Genomic DNA, 14,994 nt, shown 5'->3' with positions numbered 1-14,994 from the left:
ATTCAGTGTTATAGGCAGGTAAAGGGGGGATTCAGTATTATAGGCAGGTATAGGGGGATTCAGTATTATAGGCAGGTATAGGGGGATTCAGTGTTATTAAACTCCCAGACACTGATAACTGTGAAGTGATCGGAGCCTATAAATCCAGTCCAGATCCAGCAGAGCTCATCTGATCACACTGCTAGTCTGTGGGCTGTTCTTGTCTGGTGTGTAAATCTTTTGTTGGCAGACACTGCGTCAGCTAAGGACCTACTGTCAGGTTTCTCTACCCTGCTGCCCCCCCCCCCCCCCTCCCCCCATTGGAGGTTGTTATTAAATTATATTTTCAGAGCGAACAGAGACTTAAATATTTAGGAAAATAAATGGTGAGACTGTGTTTACGTTGTCTCCATCTGGACTTGATCAGCCTGGCGATAGGAGAGCCAACCACTGGTTCCTCCAGGTTTAGTCAACGTGCCTTCTTAGGGAATTTGTTTGGGATTACTACTATTCATCTTCCTCCTCCTATTCCGCCTCTTCCTCATCTTCCTATTCATCCTCTTCTTATTCATCCTTTTCCTCCTCTTCATCTTCCTCACCTTCCACTTCCTATTCATCCTCTTCCTATTCATCCTCTTCTTCCTCATCCTCTTCCTATTCATCCTCTTCTTCCTATTCCTATTCATCCTCTTCCTATTCATCCTCTTCTTCCTCATCCTCTTCTTCCTATTCCTATTCATCCTCTTCCTATTCATCCCCTTCCTCTTTCTCCCTATTGGAGCCACTTCAGCATGGCAGGATGGTTCTAATACAACTCTTAGTATGTCTTCAGGTACTAGGGTTCAGAGAGAGACCTGAGGGGAACAGGAGATAAGGAGAAGTACTAGGGTTCAGAGAGAGACCTGATGGGAACAGGAGATAAGGAGAAGTACTAGGGTTCAGAGAGAGACCTGAGGGGAACAGGAGATAAGGAGAAGTACTAGGGTTCAGAGAGAGACCTGAGGGGAACAGGAGATAAGGAGAAGTGTAATAGTAATTTCCGGAGAAGTACATATGGGAGATTCCTCTGTAGTAGCAGACCTACAATATGTATCATCAGTGATTGACCCCAGGACGTTCAGCAAAGTGTTGTGAGGGACGACGTGCTAGTGGCTCCATGCTGGGTGTAGCTGGATCTCATGCTGGTCTTTTCACTAGAGATCTCCACTGTGCTCCATAGAGACTAATATCCCCTGTGCTTCCTCTTGTCCACTTCCTGACTCCCTCTGGCCTCCTCCAGCCTACTCGTCCATTTGTTTTTGCTGGTTAGATCATGGAGAGATTACCATCTCCCAGCATGAAACTTGGGGCTGGGGAGTGGAAGTGGAGGAGGGGACTCTGTCTCACAAATAGGACCTTAATATGGTCCTCATTGCAGTTGTCGTACATGATTGAATGCTTATGGTGATTGTCGCCTAACCAAATGGAAATTCTAATGACGTAGTCCATCACTGAATCAGATCTAGTCCTCTGCTGATGACACAAATGCACTATTATTCATGAGCGTGGTTGTGACAGCTTTGTTTCTGAGGTATTGTCACGAAAAAACAAACATGATGGGCAATGAAACATTTGGTACAGTACATTACGCCAGCAATGGTAAAACTGATTTGTAACGGATGTGAAATGGCTAGCTAGTTAGCGGGTACGCGCTAATAGCGTTTCAATCAGTTACGTCACTTGCTCTGAAACCTAGAAGTAGTGTTTCTCCTTGCTCTGCAAGGGCCGCGGCCTTTGTGGCGCGATGGCTAACGATGCTTCGTGGGTGACCGTTGTTGATGTGTGCAGAAGGTCCCTGGTTCACGCCCGTGTCGGGGCGAGGGGACGGTAGAAAAGTTATACTGTTACACTCACTCATCCCATAACTTATTAATTGTATTTTTGGCAGGCAGCAGAGGGCTAGGCTTTACTAGCACCAGGCAGACTCAGCATGGATGCTATGCTCAGCGGTAGCTAACTATTCACATCAACCACAGTCACTGACTGTAACCCTGCACTCCTGTACGTTAGGTTAGTTACCTGAAAGGACCTCTAGACCCGTCGTTAGGCTCAAAGACCAAATCTGTACAGTGCATAATAATATCCCACTGATTCACAAGGAAATCATTTCAGCAAGAAAATATGAGATAGAGCTATTCTCTTTCTTTTAGTGGTACTGCACCTTGGGGTGAGGTTTGGTCTAGCATTGATTATCATTGGGGTGAGGTTTGGTCTAGTATTGATTATCCTTGGGGTGAGGTTTGGTCTAGCATTGATTAGCCTTGGGGTGAGATGTGGTCTATTATTGATTAGCCTTGGGGTGAGGTTTGGTCTAGCATTGATTAGCCTTGGGGTGAGGTTTGGTCTAGCATTGATTAGCCTTGGGGTGAGGTTTGGTCTAGCAATTTGAATGTCTATTTTCCATCCTTTGTTTGGGCATTGCGAATAGAAAATGACGTCTGTACTGGCCTGCTCTGGCTTTTGTGTCTCATTTCACAGTCTGTGACTCAATTCAAGTTTAATTGGAGAGCTACTTTGCCCTGCATGCTGGACAAATCATGAAAATGTGTCTGCTGGAGTTCAGAGATAATGACGAAAGCAGACCTATTGGTTAAGTTGCTCAGCAAAAGCTGCATGAACAGGAAATCTACAGCTGTGTTGGATTGCTTACGTCACCACTGTCCCATTGCCCCGATCTTGAAAATACTCTATGCTTTACCATAAGTCAGGGACCACAGACACATCTCTGTCACGGTTCTCCTTTGAACTATGTCCAGTTTGGCTTTAAAAGGATTTGAGGTAGGTGAGGAAGTTAATGTTTGTTATTCTTGCAGTTAGCCTAGTGGACTACTAACAGCAAGGTTGCAAGATCAAATCCCCGAGCCGACAAGGTTAAAAATCTGTTGTTCTGCGCCCGAACAAGGCAGTTAACCCACTGTTCCCTGGTAGGCCGTCATTGAACATAAGAATTTGCCTAGTAAAATAAAGAAAAAAGTATTTGCTGTAGTTTGTTTCTCTCTCACCCATGTGGGGTAACTGTACTCTGCTGTAGTTTGTTTCTCTCTCACCCATGTGGGGTAACTGTACTCTGCTGTAGTTTGTTTCTCTCTCACCCATGTGGGGTAACTGTACTCTGCTGTAGTTTGTTTCTCTCTCACCCATGTGGGGTAACTGTACTCTGCTGTAGTTTGTTTCTCTCTCACCCATGTGGGGTAACTGTACTCTGCTGTAGTTTGTTTCTCTCTCACCCATGTGGGGTAACTGTACTCTGCTGTAGTTTGTTTCTCTCTCACCCATGTGGGGTAACTGTACTCTGCTGTAGTTTGTTTCTCTCTCACCCATGTGGGGTAACTGTACTCTGCTGTAGTTTGTTTCTCTCTCACCCATGTGGGGTAACTGTACTCTGCTGTAGTTTGTTTCTCTCTCACCCATGTGGGGTAACTGTACTCTGCTGTTGTTTGTTTCTCTCTCACCCATGTGGGGTAACTGTACTCTGCTGTAGTTTGTTTCTCTCTCACCCATGTGGGGTAACTGTACTCTGCTGTAGTTTGTTTCTCTCTCACCCATGTGGGGTAACTGTACTCTGCTGTAGTTTGTTTCTCTCTCACCCATGTGGGGTAACTGTACTCTGCTGTAGTTTGTTTCTCTCTCACCCATGTGGGGTAACTGTACTCTGCTGTAGTTTGTTTCTCTCTCACCCATGTGGGGTAACTGTACTCTGCTGTAGTTTGTTTCTCTCTCACCCATGTGGGGTACCTGTACTCTGCTGTAGTTTGTTTCTCTCTCACCCATGTGGGGTAACTGTACTCTGCTGTAGTTTGTTTCTCTCTCACCCATGTGGGGTAACTGTACTCTGCTGTAGTTTGTTTCTCTCTCACCCATGTGGGGTAACTGTACTCTGCTGTAGTTTGTTTCTCTCTCACCCATGTGGGGTAACTGTACTCTGCTGTAGTTTGTTTCTCTCTCACCCATGTGGGGTAACTGTACTCTGCTGTAGTTTGTTTCTCTCTCACCCATGTGGGGTAACTGTACTCTGCTGTAGTTTGTTTCTCTCTCACCCATGTGGGGTAACTGTACTCTGCTGTTGTTTGTTTCTCTCTCACCCATGTGGGGTAACTGTACTCTGCTGTAGTTTGTTTCTCTCTCACCCATGTGGGGTAACTGTACTCTGCTGTAGTTTGTTTCTCTCTCACCCATGTGGGGTAACTGTACTCTGCTGTAGTTTGTTTCTCTCTCACCCATGTGGGGTAACTGTACTCTGCTGTAGTTTGTTTCTCTCTCACCCATGTGGGGTAACTGTACTCTGCTGTAGTTTGTTTCTCTCTCACCCATGTGGGGTAACTGTACTCTGCTGTAGTTTGTTTCTCTCTCACCCATGTGGGGTAACTGTACTCTGCTGTAGTTTGTTTCTCTCTCACCCATGTGGGGTAACTGTACTCTGCTGTAGTTTGTTTCTCTCTCACCCATGTGGGGTACCTGTACTCTGCTGTAGTTTGTTTCTCTCTCACCCATGTGGGGTAACTGTACTCTGCTGTAGTTTGTTTCTCTCTCACCCATGTGGGGTAACTGTACTCTGCTGTAGTTTGTTTCTCTCTCACCCATGTGGGGTAACTGTACTCTGCTGTAGTTTGTTTCTCTCTCACCCATGTGGGGTAACTGTACTCTGCTGTAGTTTGTTTCTCTCTCACCCATGTGGGGTAACTGTACTCTGCTGTAGTTTGTTTCTCTCTCACCCATGTGGGGTAACTGTACTCTGCTGTAGTTTGTTTCTCTCTCACCCATGTGGGGTAACTGTACTCTGCTGTAGTTTGTTTCTCTCTCACCCATGTGGGGTAACTGTACTCTGCTGTAGTTTGTTTCTCTCTCACCCATGTGGGGTAACTGTACTCTGCTGTAGTTTGTTTCTCTCTCACCCATGTGGGGTAACTGTACTCTGCTGTAGTTTGTTTCTCTCTCACCCATGTGGGGTAACTGTACTCTGCTGTAGTTTGTTTCTCTCTCACCCATGTGGGGTAACTGTACTCTGCTGTAGTTTGTTTCTCTCTCACCCATGTGGGGTAACTGTACTCTGCTGGAGTTTGTTTCTCTCTCACCCATGTGGGGTAACTGTACTCTGCTGGAGTTTGTTTCTCTCTCACCCATGTGGGGTAACTGTACTCTGCTGTAGTTTGTTTCTCTCTCACCCATGTGGGGTAACTGTACTCTGCTGTAGTTTGTTTCTCTCTCACCCATGTGGGGTACCTGTACTCTGCTGTAGTTTGTTTCTCTCTCACCCATGTGGGGTAACTGTACTCTGCTGTAGTTTGTTTCTCTCTCACCCATGTGGGGTACCTGTACTCTGCTGTAGTTTGTTTCTCTCTCACCCATGTGGGGTAACTGTACTCTGCTGTAGTTTGTTTCTCTCTCACCCATGTGGGGTAACTGTACTCTGCTGTAGTTTGTTTCTCTCTCACCCATGTGGGGTACCTGTACTCTGCTGTAGTTTGTTTCTCTCTCACCCATGTGGGGTAACTGTACTCTGCTGTAGTTTGTTTCTCTCTCACCCATGTGGGGTAACTGTACTCTGCTGTAGTTTGTTTCTCTCTCACCCATGTGGGGTAACTGTACTCTGCTGTAGTTTGTTTCTCTCTCACCCATGTGGGGTAACTGTACTCTGCTGTAGTTTGTTTCTCTCTCACCCATGTGGGGTAACTGTACTCTGCTGTAGTTTGTTTCTCTCTCACCCATGTGGGGTAACTGTACTCTGCTGTAGTTTGTTTCTCTCTCACCCATGTGGGGTAACTGTACTCTGCTGTAGTTTGTTTCTCTCTCACCCATGTGGGGTAACTGTACTCTGCTGTAGTTTGTTTCTCTCTCACCCATGTGGGGTAACTGTACTCTGCTGTAGTTTGTTTCTCTCTCACCCATGTGGGGTAACTGTACTCTGCTGTAGTTTGTTTCTCTCTCACCCATGTGGGGTAACTGTACTCTGCTGTAGTTTGTTTCTCTCTCACCCATGTGGGGTAACTGTACTCTGCTGTAGTTTGTTTCTCTCTCACCCATGTGGGGTAACTGTACTCTGCTGTAGTTTGTTTCTCTCTCACCCATGTGGGGTAACTGTACTCTGCTGTAGTTTGTTTCTCTCTCACCCATGTGGGGTAACTGTACTCTGCTGTAGTTTGTTTCTCTCTCACCCATGTGGGGTAACTGTACTCTGCTGTAGTTTGTTTCTCTCTCACCCATGTGGGGTAACTGTACTCTGCTGTAGTTTGTTTCTCTCTCACCCATGTGGGGTAACTGTACTCTGCTGTAGTTTGTTTCTCTCTCACCCATGTGGGGTAACTGTACTCTGCTGTAGTTTGTTTCTCTCTCACCCATGTGGGGTAACTGTACTCTGCTGTAGTTTGTTTCTCTCTCACCCATGTGGGGTAACTGTACTCTGCTGTAGTTTGTTTCTCTCTCACCCATGTGGGGTAACTGTACTCTGCTGTAGTTTGTTTCTCTCTCACCCATGTGGGGTAACTGTACTCTGCTGTAGTTTGTTTCTCTCTCACCCATGTGGGGTAACTGTACTCTGCTGTAGTTTGTTTCTCTCTCACCCATGTGGGGTAACTGTACTCTGCTGTAGTTTGTTTCTCTCTCACCCATGTGGGGTAACTGTACTCTGCTGTAGTTTGTTTCTCTCTCACCCATGTGGGGTAACTGTACTCTGCTGTAGTTTGTTTCTCTCTCACCCATGTGGGGTAACTGTACTCTGCTGTAGTTTGTTTCTCTCTCACCCATGTGGGGTAACTGTACTCTGCTGTAGTTTGTTTCTCTCTCACCCATGTGGGGTAACTGTACTCTGCTGTAGTTTGTTTCTCTCTCACCCATGTGGGGTAACTGTACTCTGCTGTAGTTTGTTTCTCTCTCACCCATGTGGGGTAACTGTACTCTGCTGTAGTTTGTTTCTCTCTCACCCATGTGGGGTAACTGTACTCTGCTGTAGTTTGTTTCTCTCTCACCCATGTGGGGTAACTGTACTCTGCTGTAGTTTGTTTCTCTCTCACCCATGTGGGGTAACTGTACTCTGCTGTAGTTTGTTTCTCTCTCACCCATGTGGGGTAACTGTACTCTGCTGTAGTTTGTTTCTCTCTCACCCATGTGGGGTAACTGTACTCTGCTGTAGTTTGTTTCTCTCTCACCCATGTGGGGTAACTGTACTCTGCTGTAGTTTGTTTCTCTCTCACCCATGTGGGGTAACTGTACTCTGCTGTAGTTTGTTTCTCTCTCACCCATGTGGGGTAACTGTACTCTGCTGTAGTTTGTTTCTCTCTCACCCATGTGGGGTAACTGTACTCTGCTGTAGTTTGTTTCTCTCTCACCCATGTGGGGTAACTGTACTCTGCTGTAGTTTGTTTCTCTCTCACCCATGTGGGGTAACTGTACTCTGCTGTAGTTTGTTTCTCTCTCACCCATGTGGGGTAACTGTACTCTGCTGTAGTTTGTTTCTCTCTCACCCATGTGGGGTAACTGTACTCTGCTGTAGTTTGTTTCTCTCTCACCCATGTGGGGTAACTGTACTCTGCTGTAGTTTGTTTCTCTCTCACCCATGTGGGGTAACTGTACTCTGCTGTAGTTTGTTTCTCTCTCACCCATGTGGGGTAACTGTACTCTGCTGTAGTTTGTTTCTCTCTCACCCATGTGGGGTAACTGTACTCTGCTGTAGTTTGTTTCTCTCTCACCCATGTGGGGTAACTGTACTCTGCTGTAGTTTGTTTCTCTCTCACCCATGTGGGGTAACTGTACTCTGCTGTAGTTTGTTTCTCTCTCACCCATGTGGGGTAACTGTACTCTGCTGTAGTTTGTTTCTCTCTCACCCATGTGGGGTAACTGTACTCTGCTGTAGTTTGTTTCTCTCTCACCCATGTGGGGTAACTGTACTCTGCTGTAGTTTGTTTCTCTCTCACCCATGTGGGGTAACTGTACTCTGCTGTAGTTTGTTTCTCTCTCACCCATGTGGGGTAACTGTACTCTGCTGTAGTTTGTTTCTCTCTCACCCATGTGGGGTAACTGTACTCTGCTGTAGTTTGTTTCTCTCTCACCCATGTGGGGTAACTGTACTCTGCTGTAGTTTGTTTCTCTCTCACCCATGTGGGGTAACTGTACTCTGCTGTAGTTTGTTTCTCTCTCACCCATGTGGGGTAACTGTACTCTGCTGTAGTTTGTTTCTCTCTCACCCATGTGGGGTAACTGTACTCTGCTGTAGTTTGTTTCTCTCTCACCCATGTGGGGTAACTGTACTCTGCTGTAGTTTGTTTCTCTCTCACCCATGTGGGGTAACTGTACTCTGCTGTAGTTTGTTTCTCTCTCACCCATGTGGGGTAACTGTACTCTGCTGTAGTTTGTTTCTCTCTCACCCATGTGGGGTAACTGTACTCTGCTGTAGTTTGTTTCTCTCTCACCCATGTGGGGTAACTGTACTCTGCTGTAGTTTGTTTCTCTCTCACCCATGTGGGGTAACTGTACTCTGCTGTAGTTTGTTTCTCTCTCACCCATGTGGGGTAACTGTACTCTGCTGTAGTTTGTTTCTCTCTCACCCATGTGGGGTAACTGTACTCTGCTGTAGTTTGTTTCTCTCTCACCCATGTGGGGTAACTGTACTCTGCTGTAGTTTGTTTCTCTCTCACCCATGTGGGGTAACTGTACTCTGCTGTAGTTTGTTTCTCTCTCACCCATGTGGGGTAACTGTACTCTGCTGTAGTTTGTTTCTCTCTCACCCATGTGGGGTAACTGTACTCTGCTGTAGTTTGTTTCTCTCTCACCCATGTGGGGTAACTGTACTCTGCTGTAGTTTGTTTCTCTCTCACCCATGTGGGGTAACTGTACTCTGCTGTAGTTTGTTTCTCTCTCACCCATGTGGGGTAACTGTACTCTGCTGTAGTTTGTTTCTCTCTCACCCATGTGGGGTAACTGTACTCTGCTGTAGTTTGTTTCTCTCTCACCCATGTGGGGTAACTGTACTCTGCTGTAGTTTGTTTCTCTCTCACCCATGTGGGGTAACTGTACTCTGCTGTAGTTTGTTTCTCTCTCACCCATGTGGGGTAACTGTACTCTGCTGTAGTTTGTTTCTCTCTCACCCATGTGGGGTAACTGTACTCTGCTGTAGTTTGTTTCTCTCTCACCCATGTGGGGTAACTGTACTCTGCTGTAGTTTGTTTCTCTCTCACCCATGTGGGGTAACTGTACTCTGCTGTAGTTTGTTTCTCTCTCACCCATGTGGGGTAACTGTACTCTGCTGTAGTTTGTTTCTCTCTCACCCATGTGGGGTAACTGTACTCTGCTGTAGTTTGTTTCTCTCTCACCCATGTGGGGTAACTGTACTCTGCTGTAGTTTGTTTCTCTCTCACCCATGTGGGGTAACTGTACTCTGCTGTAGTTTGTTTCTCTCTCACCCATGTGGGGTAACTGTACTCTGCTGTAGTTTGTTTCTCTCTCACCCATGTGGGGTAACTGTACTCTGCTGTAGTTTGTTTCTCTCTCACCCATGTGGGGTAACTGTACTCTGCTGTAGTTTGTTTCTCTCTCACCCATGTGGGGTAACTGTACTCTGCTGTAGTTTGTTTCTCTCTCACCCATGTGGGGTAACTGTACTCTGCTGTAGTTTGTTTCTCTCTCACCCATGTGGGGTAACTGTACTCTGCTGTAGTTTGTTTCTCTCTCACCCATGTGGGGTAACTGTACTCTGCTGTAGTTTGTTTCTCTCTCACCCATGTGGGGTAACTGTACTCTGCTGTAGTTTGTTTCTCTCTCACCCATGTGGGGTAACTGTACTCTGCTGTAGTTTGTTTCTCTCTCACCCATGTGGGGTAACTGTACTCTGCTGTAGTTTGTTTCTCTCTCACCCATGTGGGGTAACTGTACTCTGCTGTAGTTTGTTTCTCTCTCACCCATGTGGGGTAACTGTACTCTGCTGTAGTTTGTTTCTCTCTCACCCATGTGGGGTAACTGTACTCTGCTGTAGTTTGTTTCTCTCTCACCCATGTGGGGTAACTGTACTCTGCTGTAGTTTGTTTCTCTCTCACCCATGTGGGGTAACTGTACTCTGCTGTAGTTTGTTTCTCTCTCACCCATGTGGGGTAACTGTACTCTGCTGTAGTTTGTTTCTCTCTCACCCATGTGGGGTAACTGTACTCTGCTGTAGTTTGTTTCTCTCTCACCCATGTGGGGTAACTGTACTCTGCTGTAGTTTGTTTCTCTCTCACCCATGTGGGGTAACTGTACTCTGCTGTAGTTTGTTTCTCTCTCACCCATGTGGGGTAACTGTACTCTGCTGTAGTTTGTTTCTCTCTCACCCATGTGGGGTAACTGTACTCTGCTGTAGTTTGTTTCTCTCTCACCCATGTGGGGTAACTGTACTCTGCTGTAGTTTGTTTCTCTCTCACCCATGTGGGGTAACTGTACTCTGCTGTAGTTTGTTTCTCTCTCACCCATGTGGGGTAACTGTACTCTGCTGTAGTTTGTTTCTCTCTCACCCATGTGGGGTAACTGTACTCTGCTGTAGTTTGTTTCTCTCTCACCCATGTGGGGTAACTGTACTCTGCTGTAGTTTGTTTCTCTCTCACCCATGTGGGGTAACTGTACTCTGCTGTAGTTTGTTTCTCTCTCACCCATGTGGGGTAACTGTACTCTGCTGTAGTTTGTTTCTCTCTCACCCATGTGGGGTAACTGTACTCTGCTGTAGTTTGTTTCTCTCTCACCCATGTGGGGTAACTGTACTCTGCTGTAGTTTGTTTCTCTCTCACCCATGTGGGGTAACTGTACTCTGCTGTAGTTTGTTTCTCTCTCACCCATGTGGGGTAACTGTACTCTGCTGTAGTTTGTTTCTCTCTCACCCATGTGGGGTAACTGTACTCTGCTGTAGTTTGTTTCTCTCTCACCCATGTGGGGTAACTGTACTCTGCTGTAGTTTGTTTCTCTCTCACCCATGTGGGGTAACTGTACTCTGCTGTAGTTTGTTTCTCTCTCACCCATGTGGGGTAACTGTACTCTGCTGTAGTTTGTTTCTCTCTCACCCATGTGGGGTAACTGTACTCTGCTGTAGTTTGTTTCTCTCTCACCCATGTGGGGTAACTGTACTCTGCTGTAGTTTGTTTCTCTCTCACCCATGTGGGGTAACTGTACTCTGCTGTAGTTTGTTTCTCTCTCACCCATGTGGGGTAACTGTACTCTACTGTAGTTTGTTTCTCTCTCACCCATGTGGGGTAACTGTACTCTGCTGTAGTTTGTTTCTCTCTCACCCATGTGGGGTAACTGTACTCTGCTGTAGTTTGTTTCTCTCTCACCCATGTGGGGTAACTGTACTCTGCTGTAGTTTGTTTCTCTCTCACCCATGTGGGGTAACTGTACTCTGCTGTAGTTTGTTTCTCTCTCACCCATGTGGGGTAACTGTACTCTGCTGTAGTTTGTTTCTCTCTCACCCATGTGGGGTAACTGTACTCTGCTGTAGTTTGTTTCTCTCTCACCCATGTGGGGTAACTGTACTCTGCTGTAGTTTGTTTCTCTCTCACCCATGTGGGGTAACTGTACTCTGCTGTAGTTTGTTTCTCTCTCACCCATGTGGGGTAACTGTACTCTGCTGCATCCTCTGCAGTGGTGCTTTTTTTCTTCATATCTCCTACTTTAAAGATGTTCATTTGAAAAGTTTCTGCTTAAGGAATCACCATGGAGTAAACATCAAGAGAGGATAGGGGTACAAAACACTCTGTTGAACAGTTATTATCAGGGGGAATCTCCTTTTTAGTGAGACGTGTCAGACAGGTCTCCAATGGGAACTCAAAACTAGGCTACGCTCCTAACTGGGATGAAAATGTGCTGTTAAGAATGAAGAACAACAGCAGGGATCTCCAAACAGTAGTTGACTTTCATAAATCCTCCTGCACGTCAAGACATTACTCATATCTAAAAATGAGTCCCACATATACAGTAATTCATTCACAAAATGTATCTGTCTTAGTGAAAAACGGTCTTACTGAAAATGAAGTCCTACTGAGTAGGTTCTGTGTAGTTAGGTTAGAGGCCTTATGAATGGGTGATGAGGGTTGAACGTGTCAAGATATTTTCTGTGAGGACTGGCATGTTGAAAGCACTGAGTTCCTAGTTATTCTAGTGGTATTATGTTGATACTGTAGATACTACTAGGTGTATCTGTGTTCCGTCATTCCGTCAGTCCAACACCACCCACCACACCCACCACCAGCTGAAGGAAACAGCCATTAGAGAGAGAGAGCAGGAGAAAGGTAGTGGAGGTGTTGAGAAACAGAGTTTTTTATTTTATTTTTTATTTCACCTTTTTTATTTAACCAGGTAGGTCAGTTGAGAACAAGTTCTCATTTACAACTGCAACCTGGTCAAGATAAAGCAAAGCCGTTCGACACATATAACAACACAGAGTTACACATGGAATAAACAAACGTACAGTCAATAACACAATAGATAAAGTCTATATACAGTGTGTGCAAAAGTACAGGGGCCTGATTCACAAAACCATCTTAAGAAGAAATGTCTTCTTAACTGCAATTGTTTCCTTAATTATAGACTTATGAAGAAAGTTAAGCAAAGTTGCTATTCCTCAATAAAGTTATTGGAAATGTTCTTAAAGTTTTTCTATGTTTCTTCCTAAGAAAAAAAGTTAAGAACAAATGGAATTCTTGAAAATAATGTTTTAGGATTTCTTCTTGGAAATGTACTTAACTTTAGGACAGCTAAACCCTTGTCCTGAGACGAATGGATACGTCTGTAAACATGAACGTTTTCTTGCGCCACAGACACAGTTGGCTACCGGATATTTAAATACAGCAAGAAAATAAATTTAACACACATTATCTAGCTAGCTAGTAATTAACAACGTATTACAATATTCTATAAGTGTTAAATAGCTAACGCTATCTCGTCAATTTGCAAAAAAAGAACTTGGCTAACTTAGGTAACGCGTAACGTCGTTAGCTATGTTGTTGGCTATAATGTCGTTACACGTTAGCTAGCTAACGTAGCTACCTAACTTAGCGGTTGCGCAGTCCCTCTACCACCGTCTCTCCTATCATGGACGACACCTTCTCCTCCAGCTGGTCCACATGTGTGGTCTCTACGCTCCCTTCTTCTTAGCAGCCGCCTTGATGTCGGACCACTTTACGCCGTCACTGTCCCTTGCTATACCCCCGGCGGCAGACACGGCCACTCTCACCCATCCTCTCTTTTTGGTCTCTGCAGTGACCCGGCAGTTATTCAGTCTCCCCAACAGCAACCTTTTCCTGGCTGCTCTTTCCTCCACCATCACGTCAAGCTCTTGTTTGCTGATGGGTTTTTTGCTCTTTCCTTGGTTATCCATTTTTATTTTGATATAGCTAATCTGATGGCTATAATGTGTGAAAAATTATGAAATAACCTAATCCTATCATCCCTGTCACGTAAGCTTATTTATTGGTTTCAAGCATGTCACTAATGTCAATGACACATAAGAAGATATTTACGAAGTTCTTAAGAAAAATATTTACGAAGTTCCTAAGAACATTTAGAGGAACTGCATTTACGAACTATCTTATGAACTTATAAATTTTTTTCCTAAAGAAACCTCTTAAGTTTTTTCATAAGGAATGTTTTGTGAATCCGGCCCCAGCTCCTCGGGGAGGGAGGGAGCCCCATGGCTGGGCTGGGTGGCTGAGAACCAGGCTGAGGCCCTGGGTGTGTCTGTCTGTATGTGGTTCCCTGGCCCTGGCCTGGAGCTCAACAATGTGTAGGAGAGGAGCATCCCATTCTGGCCCTGCCTCCCTCTCTGCCCTCTAGAACCTCCACAGACCTGAGACCATTCTCTAGCATGAAACAATATTTTCCCGGAGCGTTTAGTAAACCAGGTCCACATACTGTAGTACTGAGAAAAAAACATGTTAGGAATCTGTGTTGTCATTCCCAAAGGATGTCTTGTATAGCTGTCTTTTCTTATTCTGTCGTGATTTACCGTTGTGGGTTAATTTTCAGAGCATCACTCTACGCTCATCCAGTCTCATAATTTAACCAGAGCCTGGCATGAACTTGATTTAATAAATAAAACTGTTTTCCGTCTACAGATTTCGACTCAGAGACGCCAAGGAAGAACTGTCTACCCCACAGTGCCTGAGAACGCAGAGAAGGAGGCGCAGAGTCTGTTTGTCCAAGAGGTAAGATCCTACGAGTGCAATAACCCTGCAGGAATGAACCTTTGTGCAGGTAGAGCAGTGGTCTTATTGACAGTTAGGTGTTGGCATTGAGATGTGCCATTACTTTCACCATGCAGCCATATTAAATACAGACATTAGAGTCAGTCTTCAGCCAGCTTCTGACCTCTCATTTATGTAGATGGCGGCCTGTACGAGATCAATAGATATGGAAACACACTGTGCCGCACAGACTTTAGGGTCTGTGATGATTTCCCCATTGTTTATTGAATGTGTTCAGCCGAACCGAACTTTCACTTAGCACATACTTTGTTACACAATGGTGTTTTATTGTTCAGTACAGACAGGCGTAGGAATTATGGGCCGTTACTGGAAGCCATCCAGCAAATAGGAGTATTTTCATTCTCTTCAATAACATCTGTTCAGGCCAGGAGACCAAAAAACTGATAAACGGAATCCAGTTCCAAGGTAAATGGATTGTTCTTCTCAAAACGTCTGGTCTTCATTCTCTCAGAGCTCTGTTAACAGTAGTGCCTCCCTGTACCAAGCCCGGTAAATGCCTTCTGCAACTAAGTGGTATTGAAATTGATCTTGAAATCAGAATATAGTCAGGCTTACTGTCCATTCTGTTCTGAATTATTAGACCAAAGGTGAGTGAACAACAGTTCACCTGACACACGAAGTCTGGGGTGAAGTGTCAAACACACGCCTTAAACGCACCTGCTCTGGACTAACTGTAGATGGGATACTTTACAGCGACCTTTGTATTGGTCTATGAACTCCTCCTTACTGGACAGCCAGGCTCCCCTAACAACGCTGAAGTATTTTG

General features: G+C 45.3%; 1 protein-coding gene across 7 annotated transcripts in view; it reads left to right on the top strand.

The window, feature by feature from the left end:
* The window catches only part of LOC139538975 (dedicator of cytokinesis protein 9-like), a 198,091-nt gene that overhangs the window by 89,780 nt on the left and 93,317 nt on the right, over positions 1-14,994 (top strand). For all 7 annotated transcript variants that reach the window (XM_071341595.1, XM_071341588.1, XM_071341594.1 and 4 more), the window contains exon 3: positions 14,079-14,168. In XM_071341595.1, the coding sequence (XP_071197696.1) occupies positions 14,079-14,168 (90 nt within the window). The remainder of the gene's footprint in view (positions 1-14,078; positions 14,169-14,994) is intronic.

Source organism: Salvelinus alpinus, chromosome 14 (assembly GCF_045679555.1).
Source record: "Salvelinus alpinus chromosome 14, SLU_Salpinus.1, whole genome shotgun sequence".
Lineage (NCBI taxonomy): Eukaryota > Metazoa > Chordata > Actinopteri > Salmoniformes > Salmonidae > Salvelinus > Salvelinus alpinus.
The sequence above is the reverse complement of the archived record's forward strand: the minus strand, read 5'-3'. Positions and strand labels throughout refer to the sequence as shown.